At 38.5% G+C, this 13,748-nt stretch overlaps 2 protein-coding genes across 2 annotated transcripts in view; one reads left to right on the top strand and one right to left on the bottom strand.

The window, feature by feature from the left end:
* Positions 1–162, bottom strand: part of CPNE3 (copine 3) — a 28,820-nt gene extending 28,658 nt beyond the window's left edge. Inside the window, exon 1 of the mRNA XM_050317543.1 lies at positions 97–162. The gene's annotated coding sequence lies outside the window, so the exon portion shown is untranslated. The remainder of the gene's footprint in view (positions 1–96) is intronic.
* Positions 163–383: 221 nt separating this feature from the next.
* RMDN1 (regulator of microtubule dynamics 1) lies at positions 384–13,262 on the top strand. The gene is made up of 10 exons (XM_050323500.1): positions 384–548; positions 1,186–1,297; positions 2,931–3,018; positions 4,765–4,924; positions 5,575–5,664; positions 6,326–6,381; positions 8,291–8,378; positions 9,907–9,937; positions 11,221–11,354; positions 13,115–13,262. The coding sequence occupies exons 1-10, from the start codon at positions 429–431 to the stop codon at positions 13,151–13,153; spliced, it is 918 nt and encodes a 305-aa protein (XP_050179457.1). The 5' UTR covers positions 384–428; the 3' UTR covers positions 13,154–13,262.
* The last annotated feature ends 486 nt before the right edge of the window (positions 13,263–13,748 follow it).

Here is a 13,748-nt window from a genome sequence, read left to right on the forward strand (position 1 = left end):
GCTGGCGGGCCGAGAGCGCAAACCCCGCTGCAAAGGGGCCGGCACACGGCCAGGGGACTCGCCCTGGGGCACGGGCCGGACCACAACCCTCCTCACCTGCAGCGGCGGCGCTTCCGCACCCCGAGCCCGAGCCCGAGCCCGAGCCCGACCCCCAGCCCGCCGCGGCCACGCCCGCTCCAGCCGGACCCGCCCGCCCCGCCCGGAGCGCAGGCGCAGAGCCCCCCGTCCGTCCCGCCCGCTCCGCGCCCTGTGCCGGCGGGCCGGGGCCCGGCGTGGCTCCGGGGCCGGGGCCGCGCAATGGCCGGTGCTCGGCACGGCGGGCGGGCTGGCGGGCCGGCCGGCCCCTGCCCTTGTGTGCCCCCGCGCCCGGGCAGGGCCGCGGGGCGGAGCGGCTCCTCCGGAGGCGGGGGGCGGTGCTGGCGGCGGCGATGGCGACGCTCATGGCGGTGCTAGCGCGGTCCTTTCGCCGCGGTCCTGCCGGCCAGGGGCTGCGGCTCCGGCGGGAGGCGACGGGCGGCCCGTGGGGCCGGGGCCGGACGCGGAGCGAGGTAGCCGGGGTGCCGCTCGGGGCGTGGGAGCGCGACCGCTCCCAGGGGCTTCTTGGAACGGGCTGGCGTGGGGGTAGTGGAGTCACGGCCCCTGGAGGTGTCTAAGGAAAGACTGGGCGCGGCACTTCGTGCCTTGGTCCGGTCGACATGGTGGTTCGGTCATGGGTTGGACTCGATGATCTCAGAGGTCTTCGCCAACGTGATCGATGCTGTGATTCCCGCGGGCTGTGCCGCCGGTCGCCCCGCGGGGCCGCTCCCCCGCGGCCGGGGAGGCGGCAGCTGCGGAGGCTCCGGCATCGCGGGGCGTAGCGAAGGGCTGGTGTGGCTTTGGAAAAGCTGGGAGCCCTGTGCTCGTCTGAAGAAGAGTTCGCTTTTTTTGCTTCTTACCTTGTCTTTACTCCATATCTGTGGTTTATTTTCAGTCTAGCGCGGTGGTCGCTTTCAAGCGTAATCATGAGCTTCTGTTGAATATACTTAAAATACCCTCTTGACGACCTGTTTTGTCTTATGAAGGTTTTTTAACATTTAAAAGTCTTTTCTTTACTCAAAATCTGAAATATAACCGGTGCTACAGAGAAGAAAAACCTTTTCAAACTCAGAGTGATAATGTTAATATCTATTTTATGATCCCACGCAGGTGCTTAGAAAAAGCTTTCAAAAGGGGCTTGTGCTGTCAACAGGGTCCTTTTTGGTTTATGAAGCTCATAAGCTGAATTTTGGCTTTGCTGAGGTTCATGCAAGCTTCAAAGGTAATATTTTCAAATTTTGAAGTATGTAGGATATTCTGATGTGAAAGCCAAAAATTTTAGTGCAAGAATTATGGAAGAAAATGCTGTAATGATTTTTGATTTTCTCCAATAAGACTGCATGCAATGTGATTTTATGACAGGATGTTTTTGCATTGTTTATGGGTAGCCTTGTAGCAGTTTAACAAGTGATCCTTTCAGCTGTCACTGAAAGCAGATCTAGTAGCTCATCCTGACGGGGATAGAACACATGCATAAGGTGTGTGATACCTAACTTACTGCCCAAGCTTTAAATAACTCGTACTGAAAAGATATAGTTCAGTTAGGAACACAGATGAAAGATTGATTGATTTCTAGAAATTTTAGTTAATTTGGCTTTTCAGTACAAAAAAAGTGTGATTCACATTTTATCCAGTTGAACGATACTGAGATTGCATCTCAAAGAAAATTGAGAAATGTCTTGTATTTTTATGACACTTCAAAGCCCTACTTTCCCAGAAAACAATATAATAAGTGATAAAATACCCTTTTCAAGTTTGAATAAGGATAGTTTCACTGCTGGAAGAACAGTAACAATATCTTGAAAGGGGATATTGTTGCAAACTTAGAACTTGTCTATCACATGGTAAATTAAGGATTTTGAGAGTAAGCCTAACTGGATAGACAATGAGCCTGACTTGGTATAAGCATACTGTGTAGATCCTTATAGAAATAAAAATTCAGACAATTAATTTTTTAACAAATAAATAAGGAATTCCTCATTTCTCATGAGGAACATAAATAACACTGTGTAGTCACCTCTGGTCTTTTTAGTGCTCCCACTTAAATCTGGCATTTACATTGCCAAGAAAAGCAATGGTTATGGGCTTTCTATGCAAAACAAGTAATAGATAAGGTGAAAATAAGAGTAAAATAGAAATACCTGAAAAATGCTCCAAAGCAATGAAAGTATAATAATTTGCATAAAAACACCTCGTGGGAAATGTGTTCAGAGTTTTGAGCATTTAGTCATAAGATATGTTAGTAGTGTTCAGATCAATAAGCAAACAGATCAATAAGTAACAGTTTACTGAAGATAATACTGAAGATGTACCATGAAGCTCATTTTAAACACTCAGATCTAAAGTCCAGGTAGACTTTATCTTATCTTAGAAAGATAAGATATTTAGAGACAGCAAGGTTAAAAATTATCCAGATTTATAGTCTAGGATCTTTTTAAGCTGAAGAGCAGGGTTTTGTGTTTAATAAGCTTTAATGTTTTCCTTTTTACATTGAGGAAAATTCTGCTGCCGTTAAATGTGTCCACCCTATTTACTAGGTAACTTCAAAAAAGAAAGCTTATAAACATGATTAATAAAGGGGGTTAGACCTTCTATTGTGTTAAGTATCCAAAGCTGTCTTGCTAAAAGCTGTTGTAGTTGCAGTAGAGAGGCACTGATTCTCATCTTAGCTGAGCATTGTATATGTTGCTTATTCAATCCTTCTGTGCCTGTAAATTGTTTGGAATGATGGCCTAAAAAAGAGCAATATCATTTTCAGCTAGGCTTTCTTGCTCTAAAATATTTTGTTTATGCTATAATGTCCTAATTACCTGTAATTTGTTCTTCTGTTTCCCCAATATTAATTCCTTCTTAAGTGGAAGAAGTGATAGAACAAGCAGACTACCTGTATGGGAGTGGAGAAACTGAAAAGCTGTATCGGTTGCTGGTTCAGCATAAAAATAGGTACTTCGTTGCATTGCGATATTACTGTGACTTCTTTTCTGTGCTCTTTTGTATCAGTTTTCCACCAAATATTCTCACTGTGGTTTGCTGGAGAACCTTGCTTTCACCCTTATGTGAGTAGGAAAGGATTCTTAATCTTTTCCCTCCTACTGGAAAAATATGAAAAATGAATAAAGCTGTAGCTGTAGAAGGTGAGGGTTAACCCTTAAGTTTTCCAGTCCTGCGAAGGAGGGGTTTTTGCTTGTTTGACTTGTTACTCAAATTTTAAATAATTTAAAAATTACTGCAAAAGCTCATAATGTGTCTATGCATTAGTAAAGGATCAAGGTACCTAGAATTCAGGTGTTGAAAATTTTTGAGTCACTGTTTCATTTCTTTTTCACTACTGACCAGCTATTCTTTCTGTTTTCATTTGTCTAATGTTAGGATTTGAGTCTGAACAAAAAAAGGCCCTTACTCATGTAGTTATGTCTTATGTGCACAAAACATTAAGTGAACTGGGATAACCCGTTTAAAGAAAAAGCAGAAAAGGGATTGCAAACTTAAGAGTCCATTCTTTTGGAGGAGACAAAACATCTCACTCCAAAAACATTTTGGTGGAAACCAATTGTTTGGTTCTTTTCAGTAGTTGCAGATTTTTTTGTTTTGTTTGGTTTTTTCAGTTCTTTTTGCACTCCCTTGTTCTTGCCAGGAGTGCAAGTGTAAAATCTGTGAAGTTAAATGAAGTTCCCAGGCTGTTAGGGACAGCAGATCATAAGTGAGGTGTAAGCTTGTTACTAGGTGTATAACAACACTAATTATTCTCTGAGGAGTAATGATTCCAGTAGCAGCACTTAAGATTTTTGTGACTTAGCTGAAAAATGAGCCTTCCAGTTCTGTGTTACTCTGTTGAATAGAGCAGGACTGCTGTGCTGTGAGCAGTGACTCACTGTTACTCCAGATGAGAGTAGAAAACTGATACTCTGAGTTTAGCAATAATTCTTATATGCTTTTAAATACTTTTACTTTCTCATAGTTTTGACTTCAGTGTTCCAGGGTTGGAGGTTTATAGCCACTTAGACAAAACCTCTGAAAGACTTTAAGTCTCTATTAAAACGGCAAGCCAAAATTAAAATGGTTGTTCTCTAAATGTGCAAGCAGTGTTTCATAACAATGTGAACAAAATAAAATTTTAGATCCTTTATCTTTGGCTATAACCTACCATACACCATTTGATAAAGTGATATAAATAAATACATAAACATAAAGCATTATATACTGGTGGTGTGGCTAATCTTTGTTTTTTCACTGTTGTTCTAGGAAGAAGTTAATTATTTCAGTATAATTATAGGGAAAAGATTGATAGTGTTTTAAATATTCCAAGTAAACGTCAATACAAATCAGTGGAATGCTGAAAAAAATACCATCTAGCTAAGAACAGAGTAGTCCTCTTTTCTTTCTGGTGTTTTGAGTGGTACCTTTATTTTTTTTTAATCTTAATCTTTGAGGTTTTTTGAGAAAACAAAGACCTTTCCTACAGACCCGTTTGCTTTGCAGACCAGAATGGCAGAACAGAGGTATTGTCAGGCAGTCGGTAATGGTGGGTTTTCATTTGCTATTTGTTATCTTGGGGTTGTATATAGCAAAGCAGGACAGATGTTGTCTTATCACCCACTTGAGATACATTTTGAAAGACTAGTTTAAGACCTTTGCTTGCTTTGTTTCCATTATTGCTTTAAAATGTTAGTGTTTCTCTTCCTAACCTAGTGATGATGCGGAGCTGTTGTGGCGGCTGGCACGGGCATCGCGAGATCTAGCTCAGCTTAGTAGTACTTCTGCAGAGGAGAAGAAACAACTGACGTATGATTCCCTTCAGTATGCAAAAAAGGCACTCGAAAAAAATGAATCAAATTCTGCAGCGCACAAGGTGAGCCATGCAAAATAACTGAAATCTTGTTTGTTGATTTCTGCTAGTAGAAACTGGAAATGTCGTTGTGCTGTGTTAGCAAACTTCAGCATAATTTAACTTTTCAGCTGAGAATGAATGAGACTTCTGATTCTCCCTAACTTCTTTGGAGGATCTGAGTTCAGACTTCTCCAGCTAAATTTCCTCTGTACAGGAAACAGAAACAGGTTAAATGTATGCAGGACCATGGAAAGAGCTGTGATTGATGGGGTTTATTACAGCAGATGTAATCAGCTCCTCTTCCTCTGATGTAGCCTTAAAAATGTTGTACATGTCCCACATTCAGCATGTTGTTTCTGTGTTCTATAGGGTTTCACTGGAAATACTTCAGGCCCTGCATTCATTCTGGCCTTTTTTTTTTCATGCTACTTCTCTCAGGGCAAAGGGTAGTCACTTGTGTTGACATCTAGAATCAGAAGAGGACATTTATTCCCTTACACATGCAGACCAGCAGGTCACACTGATGCTGCCTCAGCTGCTCACAACAAATACTTTTTGCTTGTTAGTCATTTGTGGTGGTGGCAGCCCTTCTGGTTGCAGGTTTTTTAAAATGTACTATTAATACCTATAGTGCTGTATTAAATGTTTTATTTCTGTTATTTGAATTACAGTGGTTTGGAATTTGCCTCAGTGATGTTGGAGATTATGAAGGAATCAAGACTAAAATTGGAAATGCTATTGTTATCAAGGAGCATTTCCAGGTAATGCAAACAAGTTTTTTGCATATGACAGCATTAATGTGTCCAGTATGTAGATTGTGTGACAGCTGGTAGCTAATTTTTGGCAAAATATTGAAAGTGTACTTCTGTTTATATCTCTAGTGACACTTTGGTTTTTTGGGTTCTTGTGATATACGCCCCAGAAATGCTGGGGAAACAAGGAGTACAAATTATCTCCTGCATTAAACTAAGTCCCTTTAAAAGGGAGTCTTGAAATAGCTGAAGTGCTTTAGACACCTCTTAGTACTAGATAAAATGTAACAGTGATATTGAGAAATGGTTGTGTGGCCATCCTTTGAATTGTGGATTATGTAGTGGTAAAGGACAAATACTGGAAAAGATAAGGTACTATTAATTTTATATCACCAGAGATTGTATCAAAATCTGAACCCACCAAGTCTCATATGCAACTTTTAATGACCTATTAAGCAGGAGCGCTTAGAAATCTGTCAGTGTTGTCAGTTTTTTGGAAGTGAGATGATGTAGTTGTGTACTGCATAAATAATATATTGCCTTGAAATTCTACACATGATCAGTCTGGTTTAATTAACCAGATATCAGGTCTACTTTTTAAATGTATTTTAATCCACATATGTCAGAACAACTTCTCATATCTTATGTTGTTTTTTTCTCCCCTCACCAGAGAGCCATTGAACTAAATCCAAAAGATGCTACAACAATTCATCTTATAGGGATTTGGTAAGGCATATTTTCAAACAAAATTTAGCATATGGCAAAGAAAATTGCCAGAATATCAAATATCTTATATGAATTGCAGAACTGCTTGTAATAATTTAGTGTCTTGTAATTGATGCAAACATGAAAACCTATTGAACAGGTATGGGACATCATGCCTTGAAAAAGTCTGGCTGTTAAGCAGTTAAAAAAGATGAAAAATAATTGTTCATTTAATTTATTTGTATGGAACTATTAAAAACTCGCTTTGCAGACATTAAGTTTGCTTCACAGAATCCATAGCAGGCGTTGGCAATTCTGAGTGCTGCTCATTTTGTTCTGCTGGTGTGAATGGAGTCAAAACTCAACACTGAATTTCTATCGAATTTCAGTGATGACTGCAACTTAATACAATCTGTGAAAAACTACCAAAGTACCAAAATACTCCTCTTGATATCTGTCACGAAACTGTATTTTAGAAGTTATATTAATAAATGGATTTATAAATTCATATATATTAACAAAAAATCTTTGACATTTAATTTGCTGCTCAGTGAAATTGGTACTAAAAATTACTGTTACATAGCAGGCAAAGGGACTGAAAATACACTTTCCATACAAACCAGGGTATTCTGTGGAAGTGGTATAATGGAAAGCAATATTTTTTATGTGTTGGTGAGAGACTCCAGGTAGCACTTTTGGTTATTTGTTTCAAAAAGACCAAAGCTGTTACATTGTTTTACAGGAAATCTTTGCTGTAAGATTGAGAGATTGAAAATAAAGAAAACTCATATATTTGCAGTTTAAAAAAATACTAAAAACCACAGTTATTTTCTCTATGGGTTTTTTGGACTCTTGAGTATCAGAGAAAACTACAATCTGCTGGTCCAGATTTTTTTATTAGTTTACAAACTTACTTTGGTTTTTCAGCATCCACCACTCATTCCCATATGGCGTAACAATTGCAATAGTCCAAATATCTAAACAAAAGCATATGCTACCAACTGACTGAGCCTCAAGGTCCATTTTGAGATAGGAAGCTTGTTCTGGAAAGTACTTATGACATTGTTCCTAAGGAAAATTAGAAAACATGGTAAGAAATGTGAGATTATTGCTGCTTTTGGCTCTAAAACATTCCCATGTTGTATGTTTAAATATACTCATTACTGAATCCCAGAGCATCTTCATCTGAAACTGGCATTTGGTATCAGCCAATTCTTGAATATTTATTAAATTTTTACCTCTTCTAGAGTGCTCTATTTTACATAATGCAACTGTAAACTCATTGTGGGAGGCTACTAAACTGAATGTTTAAGCGTTGTTTAATGTCTGCACCTGGAATGTTCTGTGGACTTGAAATGCTTCACAAATGTTTTCACCAATAAATAGGTGACTGATTGATTACCTGTGTTATTTAGTAGATAGGAAAACAGTATAGCATGACCTAGCCTAGAACACGGTGGTTTGATTCTTGGATTTATTTTCATTCTTATAGATCAGAGTCTTTCAGGAATGTACTGCAGATCTGCTTTATATTAATAATTGAAAAAAGCAAAGTAGTGTTGAGGTAAGGCAATGACATTACTCAGTTGTGCCATTTTTGCAAATATATTGGAACAAAATACACACATTAAAATCATTAAAGCTCAAAAGTTATCTCATGCTTAGCATATATCTCTAGTTTTACCTAATGTAATTAGTTCCCAGTAAAAGACACATCAAAACTTCTTTAGTAGCAGCTTCACACATCCTGCTGTTTTCTTGCACAGATGTAAAAATGTGGGTTTAGAACTTGCAGTGTGTCTGGAGTTTTGACTCTTGAAAACAACACTTATGACATCCAGTTTTTATGTTCAACACCAATTATAAGAATATTTCTCAAAAACAAGAGAAAAATGGGAAGAGTAGATATAAATGTTTCTTTTTGCTTCAGGTGTTACTCCTTTGCTGAAATGCCATGGTACCAAAGAAAAATTGCTGCAACGCTGTTTGCCACACCACCAACTTCCACGTTTCAAGAGGTACAGTAAGAAAATATTTCATAGATTATTATTTTGTCCACAAAGCTGTTGATACTCTTCTACTTATTTTCCTGTCAAAGCTGACCTCTGCTTATGGAATAAGCATGGACTTCAGAGTTTACAACTATCAATAATAAAGTAAGAATAGAACAGGAGAGTGAGTGATAACTAAAAACATAAAAACCTTTAAATTTTGTTTAGCTGTAGCACACACAGAATAGTGAAAAGTAATGTAGATTATGCAGCTGAAAATAACAAGCTCTGTGGAACTTTGTATTTACTGTTGTGATCTGTTGCAGATAACTGTCTGTTGTAGTGCAGTGCTGATGATTTATATGGTGCAGTTATACCATATATTTATTTGATAGGAATATTAGAATTTGTGCCTTTATATTAAATGCTAAAAAGCAACAGGTTGCTTTGTTACTTAATGTGAACAAATACCCCCTCATTCATTGGCCACATAGTGTGGGTTTTTTTCAGTTGAAAATAATTTTTTTCCTCTTGGTATGAAAATTCCTGCTGTCATACACCCTAAAACATACTGTCCAGATATTTATCTTCTAGGGTGTCTAAAACAGTGTGCATCTTATTTAAACACCTGTACATATATAGAAACTTGAAAATTAAACTGGTAATAGGAAAGTTTGCTGTAGCTGTTTACAATCTTTGTTTGTTTAGATCAACTAATAACTTTTTGTTCTTTTATGGTGGGGAGTCACTAGGAAGCAATTGTAGAAGGCTGCTTGCTGTTACACAGAAAGCAATTTAAGCTCTGATTGAAAAAGAAATAAAACTTTTTAATGGGATGTCAAGTTTTGCTGAAAATCACACCACAATTTCAAATACTGCAAAATCATGCCAAGTCCCAGCTTCGAGTTCTGTAGCACTTAAAGTGGCTGAAGAAGCAAACTTGTACTGGAAGGACTTCTGCAGTTTCAGTACAAAATCTGTTTTGTAGATACATCCATTAGGAAGAGGTAGGGATGGACTGAAATTTCATATGTGCAGGATGGAAAACTGATTGAAAAATATGTGGATTTCATAAATGTTTATCCTCATGTAAGAGGGTACTACCTAGTGCTCTGTGGGAGTCAGTTCTCTCTCTGAAGCATTTGATAACATTAATGTCCTAAATCATAAGATTCATTTCATCTGTTAAAGGTATACATGAGAAGCATGTGGGGAAAACTGCAGATGTGCTGGATTGTAGAAATAAAATGTGAAATTATCTTGACAAGTTGAACTTGAAATACATGATCCAGTATGCTGGGGACAAACAGGTGGTCCTGTACTTGATGGAAGAAGTGGTAGGGGAATATTTTGGATAAGTACTAGTTCTGCTGAAATTATGTCAAATCTGATTGTAAACTGAATGAGAAGCATCATAACATGTTGAATTAATTAAAATAAGATCACAGATAGAAAGTCCTTCTTCAGCTATTTAAAGCATGCACATAAGGCTTTAGTTTGACTATTGTGTTTGGTTTATTCTCCCTTTTAAGGAAGACAACTTTCTCTTTTACAGGCTCTACGGTACTTTCACATGGCAGAGGAAGGTAATACTTCAAGCTTGTTTTGGCTGAAAAGTATCTTTTGTGAATGATGACTTGCAGTAAACCGCTAGTTTTCAATAATACCTTAATAGCTGTAGCTATTAATAGCCAGGGGAACCAAACAGTATGGTATGATCGGCTGATAAATGTGTCAGCCTGGTGTACCAGCCAGCACACTGGACTTAGACTTGGTTTCTTCAGAGGTACTCAAAGTATGTTACACACTTACTAGTATCATTTACAATGTAACATGAAGGGTTTTTTCAGAATAAGTATTAAAGTGAAATTTGTACCCTCCTGAGTAACAAAGTACTCTTCCCCAAGGAATTCAACTGGAGTGCACCGGAAAGAAGAAATCAAACAAGAGAATTTTATGTTATTTTTTTCAAAATTTAGTTCTCTGTATTCTAAACAGAACAATAGAAAAAGCACACTTTTTGTTATTTCAGAAGTGATTAGGGTCAGAGTGCCAATCTAATTAGCAGTAAAAACGTCCACATGGTGTAGAAGAAAATATGAACCTACTATTTCTCCAAGAGTGAAGTCATAAGCAAAACTGACTTGCTGAAAGATAAAGGAGGAAAAGGAAAGACAGTGTTTTATGAAAGACTTGTACACAGTTAATCCAGTGAAGTTTAAAGGAAAAGCTCATTGTGTATCTTCCCCTGGCTGTCCAGTAAGGCAGCTGTGAGCTGGAACACTGAACTTCATCTCAAAATTTGCCTTTAAAACAGCTCCATATGTTTTGAACCCTGATCTTCGATCCAGCAGCAGAAAAAGCCTGCACTTATAAGTATGGACTGTAGGCAAGATTAGCCTTTAATAATGATTGATAGCCAAGCTTACTTAGTGAAAAGCTTTAAATCTCTCCTTAAAAAATGTTAAATGTGGGTACAAGTCATTTAAAGTTTTCTTTTGTGCAATGAAAACTAAACTGGTATCTTTATGTGCTAGGAAATGTTCCCTTTTTTCCCTTGCCTTCCCTTCCCTTGCTCAGCTGGTTGATTGCCTGTTGTACCTACTAGGTCCAAAAAAGCCCCAAATCTGCAAAACAATCTGTTATGCATTAAGCTCACTGCTGTGCTCTTTGTGAGGAATCTAGTTTCATTTAGTATATAACCTAACAAGCTGCTAGTTAATATACTTGTATATAAGACCAAAATCTAGCAAGTTTTACATTGGCTTCCTTCTGATCCAAACCCAAAAGACTTCCATTTTGTGCAATAAGTATCAAAGAGCTTTGATAATACTCATTCTCATGTAAATCTTTTCTCCTGTCTGTGCAGCCGATCCAAATTTCTACAGTAAAAATTTGCTATTTTTGGGGAAGACATACTTGAAGTTAAACAATAAAAAGATGGCTCTTCTCTGGTTAAGCAAAGCAAAGGAGTATCCTGCACAGACAGAAGAGGACAAACAGGTAGGAAACTAAGAACTGTCATAGTACAATCATATATTGTAACCAACATGTGACATCATGGCAATGAAATGTTTTATGAAGTTAACTCAGATGAAATTGTAGTTCAGCACCTGTTATTCAGAATCACAGCAGCACAAAAAAATTCCAGTATGTAGCCAATCACCCCTGAACACAGTGGCTGGAAATATTCTGTTCATTTATTGAATAGAACTGTTACCTTTCCTTCTTCATGATGTTTTTGTAGTGTTAACAACAACCCAGCCTTAGGTGTGTTGCTGAAGTTCAGGCAGGCACCCGAGCTAGCCTGTGTCTCTGTGAGCAGACTGACTTTTCATATGCCTAAAACTGGAAAGGTAGGAATCACATTTTGGAAGAGATAAAAATCACGGATGATCTGAATAGAGACAAATGGAGGTAATGTATCTTTGACAGCAAATCTCCAATGCAAGGTGGCATCAGGCACTTAATTACCCTTTGGAACTGCTCAGAAGGATCTTGGTTTGGATGGGTAGGCATCTACTTCCTACCTAAACATATACAGAGTACTAACTCATGGCTAATTGTTTTTTCTTACAGCTGATTGACCTCTAATTTGTTTAGCATTAAGCTACAGTGTGAGATGCTTCAACTGTTACAGAAATCATCCATATGAGCTATGACATTCTAATGTCCTAAGTGTTAGAAATACTTTGGCAGGATTTTGCATTTCAGACCTCAGAAAAAAGCGAGCTCCTTTAGTAACATCTTTCATTAGAAATAAGAGTATTGCGTTCCTCCACTGCCTTGTAAAATCTCTAGGAATTGAATAGCCTAAAGGAGTAGTGGTCTCAGGTGTGTATGAAATTGGTCAATTCTTTTGACATTTATTAGTAGCTGGAGACACGTGTGAAACCACTGATCCCAAAAGCTTGCCTTTTTTAAGAACCATAGAAAAGGAATGGTCGGGAGTGTATTCTGTGGAGTAGCAAAGTTGTTAAACCATTTATCTGCTGGAGCCAGTCATGGCCTCCTGGTACAAACATCCCTTTCCTGATCTCCTACAGGGGTGCAGAGCTGCTGAACTGAGAGAGGTGGTATTGTCTCCATTCTCTGGGTGAATGTGTAAAGTGCAGAATTCATTGGGTGCTAGCCTTGGTAGTCCAGTATGAAGGAAACTGGCCCGTGCAAAGAAATTTGAATTCTTGTCTCAGCATAACTAGGTTTTTTGAACATTTCTTACTACAGATACTCAGAGTTATCTGGCTTATGTTCTCTGCACTGCTTTCTCTGTCAGGAGAAGTTTGTTGAGTTGGAGGGTCTTTTTGTGGTTTGGGGGAGGGGGGTCATAATAAAATCGTATTAGATTTTACCCAGAACCCCATGGCAAAGTGAACCTCAGAAACTGTCTTCTCACACTCCCTTACCTGCTGTCCAGAGTCTTGGAAACTCTGGGTTGGTTGGGTATGGTCAGAGGTAGGACAACTTCCTACGTGCTACTATTGATTGGACTACAGCAAATAAAGAGCTAATCATCTGTATCTAACAGAAATAAACTTACTATTTATAGAATGAATTACACTGAGGACACTGGCTTAAGTGGGTTTATTCCTATTCATGTTTCAAGTATTGGAACATCTTGAACTACAGATGAAAAATGACTAGTCTTAGGAGGGTTCTGAATATACAGAACTGTGGTGAACTGTCTGGGTGCTTGTGTGGCAAGTTCTGCTAGAAGAACCTATAACTAACTGACACTCCTGTTACCATTTTATTTCTTTCAGGTACAGAAAGAAGCTTTGGAGCTACTTAATTCTATATAAGAAGAAAAAAGATATTGGGAATTCAGTGCCTCGGGTTTGAGCAGCATAGGAAAAAGGCCCCAAATACTACTTTGGTTTATTGAACCTATTAATAAAAGTATAGCCCAGACCTTCTATCTCCAAATCATTTCAATTACACTGTTAACTACAAGATGTTTCATTATGTGATCCTCTCTGCTGATTTGTATGGGAATGAAGGGCTTTATGGACAACCAAGGAATATATGTAGGATATATTAGAGGGAAAAGGCTGGGAGAGGGGTTGCACAGGATTTTAATTAAGTTTTTTACACTCTCAAACTGCAAGTTGCATATGAGGAATAATAAGAAACATGATTAGCAAAAGTTTAAAAAAGGGACAGGGCCATGACATAATTTTAATTCTGCAATTTTTTCTGGAGTGTTTTGCTGTGGGGTTCAACAGTCTTCAGAAGTAATAGACACTCACATTATTACCTGCTCTTACAGATTTCTCTTTAAGACTGCACCATCTTAATTCCAATACTCTTAAATGCTAGTGTTTGTCTTTGCAAAAAGTGCTGTGGTAAAACAAAAAACCCAAAACAAAACAAAAAACCAAAGGGAAAACAAACAAA

Source organism: Myiozetetes cayanensis, unplaced genomic scaffold (genome assembly GCF_022539395.1).
Source record: "Myiozetetes cayanensis isolate MyiCay16 unplaced genomic scaffold, myiCay2020 scf1, whole genome shotgun sequence".
Classification (NCBI taxonomy): domain Eukaryota; kingdom Metazoa; phylum Chordata; class Aves; order Passeriformes; family Tyrannidae; genus Myiozetetes; species Myiozetetes cayanensis.

Coding starts and splice junctions, on each gene's coding strand:
- RMDN1 (XM_050323500.1), top strand. CDS start 429: ATGGCGACGCTCATGGCGGTGCTAGCGCGGTCCTTTCGCCGCGGTCCT. Junction 1,298..2,930: donor GGTTCATGCAAGCTTCAAAG/GTAATATTTTCA, acceptor TTCCTTCTTAAG/TGGAAGAAGTGATAGAACAA. Junction 4,925..5,574: donor CAAATTCTGCAGCGCACAAG/GTGAGCCATGCA, acceptor TTTGAATTACAG/TGGTTTGGAATTTGCCTCAG.